The sequence below is a fragment of the Rhinolophus hipposideros genome, assembly GCF_964194185.1.
Source record: "Rhinolophus hipposideros genome assembly, chromosome: 1".
In the NCBI taxonomy this organism is placed as follows: domain Eukaryota; kingdom Metazoa; phylum Chordata; class Mammalia; order Chiroptera; family Rhinolophidae; genus Rhinolophus; species Rhinolophus hipposideros.
Genome location: NC_138047.1, coordinates 4983997 through 5000824, shown reverse-complemented (window position 1 = coordinate 5000824; position 16828 = coordinate 4983997). Strand labels below are relative to the sequence as shown.

The 16828-nt window shown below is 34.8% G+C and overlaps 1 protein-coding gene across 7 annotated transcripts in view; it reads right to left on the bottom strand.

Annotated features, from left to right (window-relative positions):
- UPF2 (UPF2 regulator of nonsense mediated mRNA decay) overlaps window positions 1-16828 on the bottom strand; it is a gene marked incomplete at its 3' end in the record, with an annotated part of 98374 nt that overhangs the window by 73617 nt on the left and 7929 nt on the right. For all 7 annotated transcript variants that reach the window (XM_081050711.1, XM_081050714.1, XM_081050716.1 and 4 more), the window contains exons 3-4: window positions 15613-16392; window positions 6266-6426 (exon numbers count right to left, since the gene is read on the bottom strand). In XM_081050711.1, coding sequence (XP_080906837.1) covers window positions 6266-6426; window positions 15613-16392 — 941 coding nt within the window. The remainder of the gene's footprint in view (window positions 1-6265; window positions 6427-15612; window positions 16393-16828) is intronic.

The following is a 16828-nucleotide window of genomic DNA, read 5'->3' as shown; positions in this document are numbered from 1 at the left end:
ACTACAGAGATTTTATCATAGCATTGGCTGTGATAGCTAAAAACTAGAAATAACTGAAATGTCAGTCAACAGAGAACAAAGTAAATACAGCACAATTATGCAACAGAATATTACTATGCAGCAATTTTAAAAGAATTAGATGGCTCAATATGAATTGATATGAAAAGACATATAAGATACATGGTTAACTAAAAAGAGTTGTTGCAAAACAGTACGTATGATACAATCTCATTTCTGTGAAGTAAAAAAGGATATTCCGATCACTGAAAAATTTAGGCCTCTTCAGGCGAAGATGCAGTACCAGTGACCTAAAACAACCAAGGAGGCAAATAACAGAACGTAACGGTTTTCAAACACTAGACATGAGGTAGCACAGGCACAGGAAAGTGATTCCTGAGAGAATTAACTGCCCTGACTGACTGCATGGTAAGATTTTCCAGACCATGGCCAAGAAAGGGAGAAGCCAGGCAGACCTCAACAGTCTCCATGAGTTGAGGACAATGGGGCTGACAGTCTGGCAAGACTCTTGCCCACGTGGCTAGATTCTGTAACACAGAGTACCAGAGCAGAAAAAGCAGCACAAAATCTGCAGAAAGTCCCCCTGGAATGTTCAGGTGAATACTGATTAGCCCCTATGTGTGAGGGAACTAGGTGAACCGGGAAAATAATTACTCACGAATCTTCTAATTCATGGGAAATCAAGGAAGAATCCAAAAGGATATTGGTTCAGTATTAGGGAAAATCAGTTCTTGAATCAAGGATGCTGTGATCCCACCTAACAAACAAGCCTGGAGAGACTAGACTGGAACTGTTTCCAACTCACTTAACTCTGCCCCAGAATAAGCTCAATGATATTTCTAAGAATACAAAACTATCCAGCACACATCCAGTGAGACATAATCAGGCACAGAAAGAAGTAGAAAAATTACCAGAGATGTACAGGAGATCAATCTATCAATCAATTAAAAGCAATGCAGACATGATATAAATTATAAAATAAGTAGGCAACATACTGAGCATGTTTAAGACCATGGAAAATATAACCAGCTTCTAGAGATAAAAACAACATCTCTCCATGAAATTAACAGTACATTAGACACTGTAAAAGGGAAAATTAGTGAATTTGAAGACACAGCAATGGAAACTATCCAATATAAAACACAGTCAAAGAATAAAAAGGGCAACCTCAAACCACCTAATGTAGTTGTAATTGAATCCCCACAGGAGCAGGGAGAGGAATAGAAAATATATTTGGAGAAATAAGAGTCAAATTTCCAAATCTGATAAAAATTATAAACCCACAAATACAGGAACTCCAGCGAATCCCAAGCACAAGAAACTATAAAGACAACTATACCAAGCCACATCATAATGAAATTGCTTAAAATCAGTGATATGAAAAAATCTTAAAACAACCAGAGAAAACTTACATAAATATTACGTAAAGAACAAAGATAGGGCAGCTGGATGGTTCAGCTGGTTAGAGCGTGAGCTCTGAACAACAGGGTTGCTGGTTCGATTCCCACATGGGACAGCGAGCTGTGCCCTCTACAAGTAGATTGAAGGCAAGGAGCTGCCGCTGAGCTTCCTGAGGGGCGACTGGATGGCTCAGTTGGTTAGAGCACAACTTCAACAACAAGGTTGCGAGTACAACTTTCTGCATGGAATGGTGGGCTATGCCCCCTGCAACTAAAGATTGAAAACGGCAACTGGACTTGGAGCTGAGCTGCGCCCTCCACAACTAGATTGAAGGACAACGACTTGGAGCTGATGGACCCTGGAGAAACACACTGTTCCCCAACATTCCCCAATAAAATTCCAAAAAAAATTAAAAAAAAGGACAAAGATAACAAAAACAGCATTCTCACTAGAAGCAATACAAGCTAGAAGACACCAGAGCAACACATTTAAAGTACTGAAAGAAAAAAAAAATCTTACCCTAAAATTCTACACCTGGTGAAAATATTTTTAAAATGTTGACAGAATTTTGTCAAGATCTATTATCTCTGGGAAATGCCTAAAAATACTCGAAAAGTCATTTAACAGTTTTAAAAAACTAGCTTAAATTTTAGTAGAAATAAACAAAGTGAATCAATATCAAAAAATGCTGAACACTATGATAAGACTTTGGTTCTAAAATATAATAAATAGACTGAGAAAATTCTGAGAATCCAGACAGATTCAACCAAAACACAAATTCTAAATTCTATGACGAAACTTCTTTTAAAAAATTAAAAAGTTTATTGTCACCTCAATAAACTTCAATTAAAATAATCAAAATGTTTGAGGCTCATTAATCAGGAGATACAAAAATTAGAAATTATGTACATGATTACATATAAGTAGAAGAAAACATTCACAGCATACAATAGGCATTTCTAACTGAAGATGTAAAATACAAAGCACCTTCTTATATTAGGAAAGGATGCTTTACAAACACCCACAGGGGCCCTTACATCTCTGTGTTTGGTGACTGAGACACCACAGACCTGGCACACGTGGTTTGGACCCACACTCTGCGCAGCAGCAGAAGGCAGTAGTAAACCACTGCTGCACTTTCTTTTTTCTTTTTTGTCAATCTTTCCTTTTACCTTGAAAACGCTCTAATGACACAGTCCAAAATGAAATGAGATAATGCTGAAAGATGAGACTCCCAGGTTGGAAACCACTCAGTTACTAGGGAAGAGCAGAGAACAAGTACGAATAGAACTGTCGCTAATGGTGCAACTCGATCAAAGCTGAAAGGACATCTAGCAGCTACTGCACTCACAGGCAAAAGGAAAGTGAGATGCGGCACCACAGATACATGGAACCTAAGAAGCATGAATCAAGGTGAACTGGAAATTGTAAAGCAAGGAATGTAACGTCTAAACACTGTAGTACCTGGTTTTAGCGAGCTAAAATGGACTGGAATGGGACATTTCCAGTCAGGCAGCCATAGTGTTCTACTCTGAAGATACAAACTCAGAAGAAACATAGTGGGTTTAACATTGAGGCAAATTGTAGCATGAGAAGTTATGGGCTACAACCTAAGATCTGAGCAAATATTGTTAATCAGACTTCCAGGAAAACCGATAACCATCATTCAAGTCTATGTTCAATTACAGCGGCTGAAGAAGCTGAAATTGAAAGCTTTTACCCAAATATCCAAGAAGAAATTGATCACACACCAAAACAAGACATGCTGATAAAAATTAGAGGTGACTGGAACGCAAAAGTAGGAAATAAAGTAGAATCAACTGTCATTGGAAAATTTGTACTGGGGGTCAGAAATGAAGCAGATCGGCTTGTAGATGTCCGCAAAGCCCACAACTTGTCCATCACGAACACATACTTCCAAGACCCAAAGAGATGACTGTGTACATGCACACTGTCAGCTGGCCAATGCAGAAGTCCGACAGACTATGTCACTGAAAGCAGAAGATGGAGAAGCTGTATTCTCTCTGCCAAAACAAGACCAGGAGCAGACTGTGGTACTGACCACAAACTGTGAAAAACAAACAACAAAGTAAAGCTGAAGAAGAGCTCTAAAGGAAATATAATGTACATAACATTCCTGATGGATTTAAAGTCCATGTAAAAAACAGATTTTCACTGTTAAACCTAACTGAGAACTAGAGCAACTGTGGACTAAAACTAGAAATATTAGCAAAGAATATGAAAAGACAATGTTAAAAGTGAAAAGGAAACAAAGATCAAGATGGATGACAAAAGCACTAAAAATTGTTAGACAGGCAAGAGGCAAAAGCAAAAGGTGACAAAAGCTCAGTTAGTCCTGAATGCAGTTTTTCAACAATTATCAGATAAAGAGAACTATTATAATAGTCAATGTAAGAAGATAGAAGAGAATAACAATAAAGGAAAAACAAGAGATCTCTACCAGAAGATTCAAAAAATAAAAGAGAAATTCAAAGCTAGGTCAGGAACGCCAATGACCAACGAGGAAGCACATTACCTGGCCAGGAGAAAAGAAAAGGGAGGGTGGAAAGAGTATACTGAAAATCTAGACAACAGAAACAAAAGGATGGGATACTTTTGAAGAGGATTCCTATGAGGGAGAACCTGTCATTATAGAAAACGAGTGCAAGTTGCTCTGAAAGGATTGAAAATACATTACCAGAGGTAGATGCAATAATGATGCAATTAATTCCAACCACACAGACTGAATCTGTGAAAATCCTAACATGTCAACACATGGAAAACAAACGACGGCCTACAGACTGAAAACATTCAACATACATTCCAACTGCCAAGAAGGAAGATGCCCAAAACTGCAGTAACGATAGGAGCATTGCTCTAATTTCCCATGTAAGGAAAGTGATGCGCAAGGCGATACAACAAAGGCTGCCACCCTACATGGAGCAAGAAATGCTGGATGTTCAAGCTGGATTCAAACGCTCCAAAGAATTTCAGAGCAGGTTCGTCTGTTTCATCAACTCCAGTAAAGCCTTTGACTACGTGGATCATGAAAAGCTACGGGCTGCTCTGAAAGAAATGGCCGTGCACTTGATGGTCCTGATGTGTAACTTGCATTGTGGGCACTTTCAGGACAGAGTATGGAGATAAAATGGTTTCCTATAGGCAAAGATGTCAGACAAGGGTGCATTTTTTCTTCCTATTTGTTTAATCTGTACGTAGAACATATCATATGAAAAACTGGGCTAGATCCAGAGGAAAGAGGATTAAAAATTGGTAGAATAAAAACTGGACTAGATTCAGAGGAAGGAGTGAAAATTGGTGGAAAATTAAAATATGCAGATGACACCATCTTACTGGCAGAAAGTAGCAATTATCTCAAACAACTTTGATGAAAGTGGAAGAAGAAAGTGCCAAAGCAGGGTTACATGTGAACATCAAGACAAAAAATCATGACAACAGAAGAAATACACTACTTTAATGCAGACGATTTAAACTGTTAAAGATTTTGCTTACCTTAATTCAGTCATCAATTCAAATGGAGAGTGCAGCCAAGAAATCAAGAGAAGGCTGAGACTCGGAAGGACAGGAATGGAAGAATCAGGAAAGATCACCAAGAGCAAAAATGTGTCATTACAGGCCAAGGCTAAGGTCATCCACACCCTCGTGTTCCCAACGATGATGTACAAATGAGAAAGTTGTACAGTGAAGAAGGCCAACAGGAAAACATTGATTCATTTGAAATATGGTATTGGAGGAGGGCTCTACAATCGCCCTGAACCACCAGAAAGAACTCGTGGATCCTATGGCACATTAAGCCTGAAACATATAGCTGGAGGCAAAAATGACAAAGCTGAAGCTGCCCTACTTTGGGGTACCGCATGAGAAGGCAGGGTGCTCTGGAAAAGACAAGAAGAGCGCAGGGAAAAACAGAAGGCAGCAGGACAAGGGGAAAAACAAATACGAGATGGATCGTGTCCATAAAAGCAGCCGCAGACATGTCCACAGCTCAGTGTCCACAGGAGCTGAGCAGGGCTGTGAGGACAGGACACTGTGCACGTCACTCACTCATTCACAGGGTCAAAAGTCAGAGCCGGCTCAACAGCACAGAACACACACTTACAAATACTTCACTGTTAAGACTTTTAAGTACATAGGATTGCCAGATAGTTTTAAGATTAATAATTTATTAACACTTATCTACATAACATACATATAATTATTTTACCAAGTAGTTGGTATGACAGGTTACAGAAATATATTAGGAATCTTACCAACTTAAGGACAATCAAAAAGAAAGTTTAAAACACCTTTGAGATAATATGGAAAACAACTCATCTCACAAAATGATAAATAATTTATCTCACAAAACTGCAAGGTAAGCTTTAGTCCTAAATAAAAACTTAATACATCATTCAAAACAAATAGAATAAAAATTAGGATAAATATAGAAATACTAGAATCCGAAACGTCTAATCTACTTTATCACCTACCTGAGAAATAAAGTGAAACTTTCTATAAACTATTAAGTATGGCTTAAGACAGGCCCTTCTTAGATATAGTGCAAGGATATCTGTTACAAAAACAAACAAACAACAAAAACAAAAAACCAAAGGAACCCATCATAATATCTAAGTTAATTATTATTCTCTAAGCTCAAAGCCTTTTCCATTCAGAAGAACATTTCAAGTAGTTTTTCAAAGTTCTTTCAGGTCTTCGTACTACTGCATTTAAGATTTAAAGGCATTAAAAATCTTTTTTCAGTACACATCTGACAGGACTAAAGATAAGTGATAGTTACTTACTAAAAAAATCAGTGTTTTTTTTTTTTTTTTTAAGGATATCTTACCTTCTGGTGTTGGTTTGTCCTGAGGAAGATCTGGCATATTTTCATCCAAAAGGTCTGCTAAGGACTGAGAATTTGCCAGCAACTTCTGATAAGACATAGCAAATTCTTCATACTGTTTATGTCTATCTTCACTTAGCTCCCCTTTAGAATGTAGAATACGCCTATAAACAAATGATGAAATAATCTGATAATCTTATCAAAACAGATATGATCATATATTATCACACTAGGAATGTTCCATAAAATTTGAGTTTATCACACAAGATTATTATTAGCATAATCTTCTTCAACGTATTTTTAACACTTTCAAGATGTATCTGAAAATTAAATTTGTATAATCAAATTCACCTATGCAATTACCTTTTAACGTTGGTACTTCGAAGACTATGAGCATGATTAACAATTATGCCTGCAGAAATATAAAATTTAACAATATGCCACAATATAAAAATCATTTAGTCTTTTGTTACAACCATAATCCCCTCAGACATAGTTAACCAAAAATACAGTGCTTCCCCAAAAATTAGACCTAGCTGGACCATCAGCTCTAATGCGTCTTTTGGAGCAAAAATTAATACAAGACCCGGTCTTATATAAGAGCTGGTCTTGAATTATATAAGAGCTGGTATTATATTATATTATAGAGCCACTCTTATATTAATATTTGCTCCAAAAGACACATTAGAGCTGATGGTCCGACTAGATCTTATTTTCGGGGAAAGAGTTGTTAACATACCTAGACATTAGTTTTCAAAAAATAACAGGTTATAGAAAGAATCAGTATCTTTAAACTTTCACAATGATTTGAATCGAGATTATCTTTTGGAAACGCCCGTATCTTCCATACAGCTAATTCTCAATTGGCCAGCACTGGTTATTTACCCATTTAACAGATATGAACTGTGCGACCCACGTAATCAAGGCCAGGCCATCTCTCGGAGCAGAGGACACAACTTCTCTTCCACTCTGCAAACCGTTCACTAGTAAGCCACCCACAATTAGAAATGTAAAACTATTTTAGCTTTTCAAAATGTATAAATTCAAGTAAAAGTCTTACTATATTTGTATAGATAGGTGTGATGTCTATAGCTGGATCCAATTTTTTTCTACAACTAAATATTTATATAGTAGTATAACATTTAACATTTACAAACCCTAACTCAAATACAACATAGGTTTCAAAAAATCTATTATAGATTGTAAATTAAGTCATTTTCAAAACATTAAGTTTTTTTTATCCCGTGTCATTTGAGTTTTCTTAGAAATAGGGAAGAAAATGAATTAGAGGGTGTGTGTGTGTGTGTGAGATACCTTTTTAAGTTACAGAAAATAAAATACAAAAAACATGCCTACACTTACTTGTCCCTGCTTATTTGGAACAATTTCCAAACTTTCCCATCTTACTCCATTACTACCCACATAAACTTTTGTTTAAATGCTATTAACATTCCAAATTACATTTTTTATTTTAGGAATATCAGTTCCCATTATAATACGCACAAAATGAATCAATGTATAGATCAGTTAATGTTCATTAACTCAATCTTTCCCCCCACCAAATCTAGTCCATTAAGATCTAAAATGAGAAACTATCACTCGTTTTCTTATGATTTAAATATAGACCACATCATTTTACGAACAGATCAGTAAAATGTCAAACTAGCGTAACCATAATAATGTAGAAAAAAAGTATTTCTCTAAAAACACTGTCATTAAAGAGCAGTGTCTTTCTCTCTGCACACATTTATTTCAGACTACTTTCACAGGCAAAAACAAGGTTTCTTTTGGTTAAGTTTTATCAGTTAATTTTAAAAATTAAATAAAAAACCCAAAGCATTTAAAAATTTCAATCCATGAAAGAAACGACTAACATACTTTGAATGAGCCTGTTAGAATTTTCAATTAGAATGTCATTTTTGAAGTTAAAAAAAGACATTAAAATTAAATGACTACATGATTTGAACAAATACTACTCAAAAGTAGACTACTCTAAAATGTTCTACAATGCATTATTAGGAAAAATGTTAATAAAAACTTAGGAGTCTACTCTGAAGCAAATTACGTTAAAAGGGATAGTAATAGTTCTAATGGATTTAAAAACTTCTGACAATTAAGATGCAAAATTATTTCACTGCTTGGAAAGAAACTGAAAAATATCTCAAAATAATGTAGCCTGGAACATATTTATCTAACAATTTCTAACATTCTGGTCATCTGAAGAACGTACATCCAGTTTTAGGTTTTACAATATTCATTAAGGACTTATAGTATATAAGCAATAGCAAGGTAACGACTATTTTATTAGAAAAGAAAATGAACACTCCTTTTCCAATATTAACCTCACTTTCAAACATTTGCCTGAAACTTTGCACTGGCTCAATTAAAAGTGATTTAATTCTATGATAGTTCCCTTTGTATGCATTCCAGTTCCTTTCCAGTACTCCTGGAATAAATATAAAACTTGGAAGCTTCAGAGATACTGTCTTCCCCCAAACCTAAACTCCCTCATCAAATTTTTTAACAGTACTCATTTACCTAACTACTTAATTTATACACGTTTAGGTTACTATCTAGTGAGAATAGTTCCCAAGAAAAAAGCCGAGATTTTGGTTTTTCTAACTGTATCTTACACTAAGCACTTGGTAAGAAGTACAGAATACCAATGAAATGGCATTAGAAGAGTTCTGTTACACAAAAAACTTATACAGTCACATCGATTTTCCTTGGCCATTTATTTAATATACATTTACTAAACACCTGACTAAACCACAGCATGTAGTTAAGACTACAAACTTCAAGCAGAGTAATAACATCCTAGGTGCCCAAACATTCAAAATCCCTAGAAATCATTTCGAGGTTCTAATGAAATTAAAATGAAACATTTTTTAGTGAATGTGTGCTATGTATGTCAGTTTTTTCTAACTTTATGAAGCCCATAGGAAAAGTCTGATTAAATTTTTTCAGAAGGCTTGCATGAGGGGACTAAACATTACGTGGCACATTTGACCAGAGTACCTCTTCTGTACATCAGCATAAATCTCACCAAAATGTCTTATGTGAACTCCATGGGAATATATCACTATGCAAACTCAAGCCGAAGATATGATTCATCACATATTTTAATTACAATCTGTTCAGAAGCACACCTATTATAGAAAGTTGAACTGAAGCCACACTTTTGAAACATATATTAGAGGTCAGCACACTTTTCCTGCAGAGGGCCAGATAAATATTTTAGGCTTTGCAGACCACATGGTCTGTTGTAACTACTCAATTCTACTGTTATAACACAAAAGCACAATTCTTAAACAAGTAAGTGTGAATATGTTCCAATAAAACCTTATATATGGACAATGAAATTTTAACTTCATATAATTTTAGTATTTCACAAAATATTCTTTTGATTTTTTTCAACCATTTAAAAAGGTAAACACCATTCTTAGCTCACTGGCTGTACAAAAACTAGTGGTGAGCATAATCTGGCCTATGGGCCACAGTCTGTCAATTCCCATCACAACTGGAGTTAAACAAGTTAGTATCACTATTAAATGTACTATAAAAGAGTTCATTCCCTTTTGTGATATCACTATACAATAGGGAGGTACTGGCACCATTTTGAAGATATGAAAAGCAAGAGAACAATATTAATTCCAAAGTCATATTCACTATAATAAAAATACAAGAAAGCAGACCTCCTTCACCCAATATAAGTGACATCACTGTCAGGAAGCACCCCTAAGGTACATCAATCCTTGATTTCTGGAGTGTTTTAATATTACTAATTTAATATTGTAAAGCGGACAGAAAACATCATTGTCCATTCTTGAATCAAGCATTATTATCTCATAAAGTCATAAATGCCTCAAAAAACTCTAGTATTAAGAAACATTTTTGTTTTGTTTTTCTTGTTTCCATTTTATTATTGCTTGACTTTCTTGCTATTTCTTTTATTTCTAATTTATTGTTCTGTATTGTTTTAAAAAATGAACTTTTGAAATAAGCTATGGACAAGTTTAGCATACAAATTTTCAAAATCATGAAAAGGCATAAAGAGAAATTTTCATTTAAAAGTCTTGCTAAAAAAGAATAAGGCAATATATTAAGAGTGAACCAACATTTATTGTATACTTACAATGTGCCAGATACTTTTATTAAGTGCTTTCACACATGAATTCATTCACCACATCGTTTACCTTTACCTCAGAAGTGCAGTGCTATTGTTATCCCATTTTACAGAAGAGAAAACAGAAGCAGAGATGTAAGGTAATTTGCCCAAAATTACAGAATGTGTAAGTGACAGATCTAAGGCTTGAGCCCAAGCAAGTCTGGCCTCAGAGTTCATGCTCATAACTATTAGACTGTACTGCCTCCCAAATTAGAGTAAAACTATCTATTTGGTACTTTATATTGAAATTAGAATGTCTCTCCAATGCATTTACTACCAAAGACAAGTCTTCCCACACTGAGATGCTAGTTTTATATTCTCTTTTTGTTTGGCTATGACTTGGTAAGTACTGAGTGGTTAATGTTTTTACTAGACACTTACAAAACAAATACTAAATGCAGATGAGGATGAGTACTATGGCAGACGTGAAAATATATAGTATGGAGGTAGGAAAGAACCTGATTCTGTCACTTGCTATCTAAGTCACATTGGGCAAGCTCTTTAATCCCTAAATCTGATCTATCACCTTCAAAACAGAGGTATTTCTTTCAAGGGAACTGTGAAAATCAATTAAGATCATACATGCAATGTACCATATCAGTGTAAAACAGTATTTTCATGACAAAAAAAAAAGCAGGGCCCACTGTTGAAAAGGCAACAACTTCAATGCCAAGGATTATTCTGATCTACTATTAGCCAAATTAGAAAAGAAAAAAAATCTTGGCAAGAAAAGAGAAAATCCATTTTAGCTTTAACCTTATGCAGTCATGCAAAATAACACAGAACATGTGGCTAAATCTTGAAAAAGTAAACATGAAGCAGACCCATGAAAAACTACTAGGTTTTACTTTTCATCTCCTTTGTCAAATGTCCTTTGTCAAAATGTTGTCAAATTTTCCAAGAATTACTTAAATTTCCTGAGAATTATCTTACATTTTCTTTTAGTTTCATTTTAGAATTTGGTTATGAATTGTCTTTTAATCTTGTGTGAAAAGACACTAGAGTATAGTTAAGCACAACTGTACTCAATCAAATATTTATTAAACAACTATATCTAAGTCATTGAAACAAAATTGGAGAATATCTGGAAGAAGGTAATAATTTTAGAGCACTTATAAAATTGTTAGAACCTAATTCTAAAGCACAACCATATAACATCTTAATAGTGCTTAAATACTACACAATTTATCAAATTTACCTGTAAAGGCAAAGTACACTTACCTGGAAGGAAAGTGAAAGGTAAAAGAGACATTAATTTTAGGTTAATGCATTTTTAAGATTCAACATTGGTAAAGTAATGTCTCATAAATTTGCATTAATTAAAAAAAAAAACCCTAATTTTATTAACAGTGAGAAGGAAGCCTACATTCTACCTTTTTTTTTTTTTTTTTTAAACTAAACTTTAGAGCAAATCACTTACTGCTGCTGGACTGAGTATGCAATCATGAAGGTTGTAATTTACCAATACTGAATAGAGAAACTTGCCACCACTCCCACCAATTAGAGGGGAAAAAAAGGAATTAAGATACTTCAGAATTATTCAAGCAAAAATTCTGACTTAACAGCTGAATTCATGATTCTACTATGCTCCGAGAAACAAATTCTGTTACACAATTAAGATTAAGTTATATCTAATAAAAATTAAATCATTTCTGCAACAAATTTTTATTAAATGCCAAAAAAACACTAGATAGTATTACCTCTATAAGAATAATATCTCAAAGTACAAAGCATTTCAAGTACAAAGAGCACTAAATGTAATACAAAGCAAAACCTACCAAGAAGTAAAGCTCTAAACTCTAAATTGGTAAATATTACTAGATGATGTTTTAAAATGTGTAAATATTAATTAACTGCCCTGATCACTTAACCAAAATGTATTTTAAAAATTCTTTTAAGTATAAAAAGCTTATAAATTCAAATTTATGAGAATTCCCCCAACTAGAGTATTGTACTGCTTGCTTATAACTAACCCCCTCAGGGTTAGTTATAACTAACCCCCTCAGGGGCTTAGAAACAGAACTAGCCATCATTAATACCTATGGTATCAGCCCAGATAGCGTTGGAAAAGAACAGGTAAGACTTCGTTCGTCTCAGTCTCTGTCTTCACTCATTCATTACAGTGTCTTTAAGAAAATACCAGAGATTTTATTACTCTTTTTTTAAATTGGTTGAATAGATTTGTAAGTATAGACTTTTTGAGTATAGACTAACTTCACAACCTCTAAGAACAAATAGTGCCACCTCCCAAGCTAATTAAAGTGACCAAGAGCATTTGATATTTACAGACTGAACATACAGTGTACTTGATTTTTCTTTAAATCATCATTACCAAGATATTGTATAAAGGCTCAAAGTAATCCAACTACATGTGAGTCTTAAATATCCACTAGCTTGGCACTTACATATTAGCATTATCATGCCTGAGAAATCTTACTGGGAAAAACTACTCCCCATGATTTTATTCCTATCATGCAGCAAAAACCTCAACACCTACTGGATAATGATTGGGAGAAAATGTTAGAAATTGGTCATTTTAACAGTACTGTGCTTTCTTATAAGTAAAGAAACTAACAGGCCAAGTAGGGTCTCTGCAACTAATCAATTTCTCATTTCTTTTTCTTCAGTCAGGTATTAAATCACTTCAATATAGAAGCTGCTCAAATTGAAGCCATCCTAAAGCATGAGTCATTTATTAAGCCAAATGCCAATTATTTTCCACACTGTGATTAAGATTCTCACATCCCTCAAATTATTACATCTAAGTGAAGTCTCCCATGTCAAAATGACTGCTACAATTCTAAGGTCAATTCACACTAGGTAAATACCCTGCTCTAATAACCACGGGTTAATAGTTTTGTATTAAAATGAGTAAAAGATTCTAGAGAAAGGCCACAAAGCCTAGCTTTTAACACTATATTCTGTTCAAAATTTTCATCAGTGACTTGAATAATGAAAGAATAGAACTTCTGCTTATGAAGCCGAAAGTGACCAATAGATAAATACAATTAACAGTATACATGTAATCAATGTTCAAAATTCTCACTAGGTCAAAATGATATGCCAAAAGCACCTAAAGTTTAAAAGAGGTAAGAAAGTCTGTAATTAGGTTTAAAAAATTATTTCACTAGTTCAAGGTGAAGAACTGGCTTGGCAGCACTTCATTTGAGAAATTTGGCTTTCAGTATATACACGCCTAACAAAAAGTCAAAAGAATGACAGGGCAGGTATAATAATTAATGGAATTTTAGGTCCTAAGCAGAAAAGAAATATCCAACACAAATGTCCCAAGGACAGTGAAGTGTCTGGAATTATGGAGCAAACAGAAAGGCAGGCCTTTATCCTGAAGAACATAATATGAAAGTGAAACAACTTGGCACTCTGCAAGTATCTGCGATATTACCATAGGTAATATCTGAAAGGGAACCCAGTGCTTCTCAAACTACCTGTGATTAAGGAATAATTTTTTCCAGTCATTGTAGACACTTTCATAAAATACAGTAACAATATCATGACAACGGATAATTGACATAAACATGTCTAAAGGTTTAGTCTCAGTTTCTATACTTAATTCACTGTGAACAGGTAAACAGGTCATGGACCCCCACTTTCAGTAGCTTTATTCCATCTGCAGCAGAAAAAAAGAAGTAAATCAAAGGGAACCATTTATGGGGATTTAAATTTCCACTTGAATTCCTAGGAAATACGTGTGTCCAACATTGGGATGGTACAGAGCACTCAACTCCTTTGGAGGTTTTCAAATCATTCTACAACGATTTAATCTCTACCCTCTGAGCTTCTATGTGGCCAAACAAAAGCAAACACACACACAAAACCCTTAAAGCAGCTATTAAAACGTAATCAAAGCAGACTTATAAAATCAGTTGTGATGTATTAGGTAGAACATAGGGGGAAAGGGAAAAGACAAGGAAAATGATGAAACACTATGTAAATCTTAATTTTAAAAACCTTAAATATGTGAGAAATATTAAGAGGACCGCTGTTTTCCTTTTTAACTCATTATTAATTATGTAATGGATTTAAAACAGTCCTCACTACTCAAAAGCACAAAACAAGGATTCTTTTTTTCTTTTCAGAAACACTGAGGAAGACCATCGCCATCTTAAACGCTTACCTCTGAGTGGCCCTCAGACGCCAGGGTTTAGCCATACAGTCTCTGCACCTATCTCGCACTGACTGTACTGGCATACACTATCAGTCTTCTCTTCTGGTTAAGTTAATCACCTTCTACTGGTAACTACTTAAATCAGTCTCTTCCAGTGCAGACTTATGAGAATAGAAAAGTGTACTCCCCATATTAATTCCTGATCAATAGCAATTTCAAACTTTCAACCATGTACTTTAAATGGTTGCAAAGCACTCAGCCAAAGGCTACTGCTGCCGCCTCCTTTCTGTACCCTCAGCCCTCCTCCACGTCCACCCTCCATAAAAGTTGACCTAACAGCCACCAACTACTACATCAGCTTCTAGTTTGTTGAAGCCTCCTAGGCACAGATGCTACACAGTAGTCTATAGTATTCTGAAACAATCAAAGGTGGCCCCTGAATCAGGTGTCTTCACTAATTATCATGGGCACACACATTATTTCTTTAGAATTTTAAATTGCTGACCCCAGGAGAAAGCCTCCTGTAAATGCACTTTACATATTTGCATTTAAGACATTTGTTCACAGCTAATTTGATGCACTCTTTTCCAAATTTCTGATCTAAAATATCCCTGATAATGAATGACCCATCTTTTTGAAAAAGAGCAAGTGTCAAGTGACATCAATAAATTGAAATACAAAACAATGAAAGCAAACCTGTTATAGAGAGGAAATAGCAAAACACACAGAAAAATAGCAGATAAGTAACAGAAAAAGAAAATTTATCCCTCCACATTACGGAGTTTTTAAATCACAGGAAGGAAACAAATTCACAAAGTAAAAAATCACCATATACTTGCCAGATTTCTTTTAAAATCAGAAACAACATCTATGGTAGACTCACATTTAAACATGAGTACTTAGATTGTTAACACTTTGAAATTTTCCTGGAATGTTAAGAAATCACCTGCAATGAGCCCTTTTCCACAAGTTCTTTCAGTGGCATGAAGACTGTAAACATTTTTAAGTATGAGCTCCAAAATAAATTCTCAATTCTGAGAAACATTTGAAAATCACCTGTTTTGTCTCTCAGTATTCTGTAGCTCCCTGTGGTCCCTTTTCAGGTGTTTGGTCAAAGACGTAAAGTATTCTTTTAAAAGATTCTGGAAAGGTAGTTGCTTCTCTGGACTGATTATCTCACTAGGAGGAAAAGTCAAATGAAACTTCTCCGCAGCACTCTTTACTTTCCTTGGTAGAAGTCCAGCAATATCATCTCCACAATGTCGACAAAAACTAATCACCACAGAAACATGAGTATGGGATTCCCGATCAGCATTAATAATATTTTTCAGCTGTTCATAGATTAAAGATAGACCTTCCTTGTCAGTGAAAATCCCAACTATTGTCAATTCTGCAATGAAACGCAAATCAGTTCTTAATTTGGTAATGTTAGGTGTTTTCTCTTCTTTCCTTGCTTCAAAATGTTTTTTCCAAACCTGAAGAAGTGACGGGGCAAAGTCGGCATAGCGCTGGTGAAAGAGAGAGCATAAGTGCACAGCACAATTCACATCAGATATTTTTAGCTTTGCTTCCACAATAGAAGCTACAGCTTCTGCAATGTATTTGCTTAAATTTAGGCCATTAAAATCATGGGACAAGGAGTCTCTCTGTTGTTCCGTAATAGTTTTTAGTTTCTTGACAAAAGCGGTATTTTTCTTCAAACTTGAGTCTAGTCGGCTAAAGAAATTTTCCTCTGGTCGATTGTCTGGAGCATTTTGGTTTTTGCTACGAAGTTCCTTCCTTAACTGATGTCGTTCCCAAGCCTCCTGATGAAGCTGAAGGGATTCCTCCTTCTCTCTATATATATTAAATTAAAAAAAGTAAGTAAATAAGTAAAATACCCGGTATATTTTGAAGCATCATTGCCAAATCCCGTAAGAGAAAGCCAATGAAAAAGTAATCACATAAACATCAGAATCCAAGAGAAATGAAAGATGCAAAAGAACCTTTCACCACTTTTAAAGACATTTTATTAATGACTTAATAAGAACCCAGTACACTGCTAATGACACATGTGGTAAAGCACAGGATTCTGAATGACTACATTAAAAATCATTCTGCCGGCCGGCAAGCTAAATGGATGAAACTTTTATCATTTATACCTCAATAAGGCTCAAAAAAATAAATGCTTAATATAAAAAATACCAAATATGCTTGTGAAGGACATACAAGATGTGATCAAACAATACAGTGAATGTTTAAATAAAAAAAATTATTACAGTAAAAGACACAC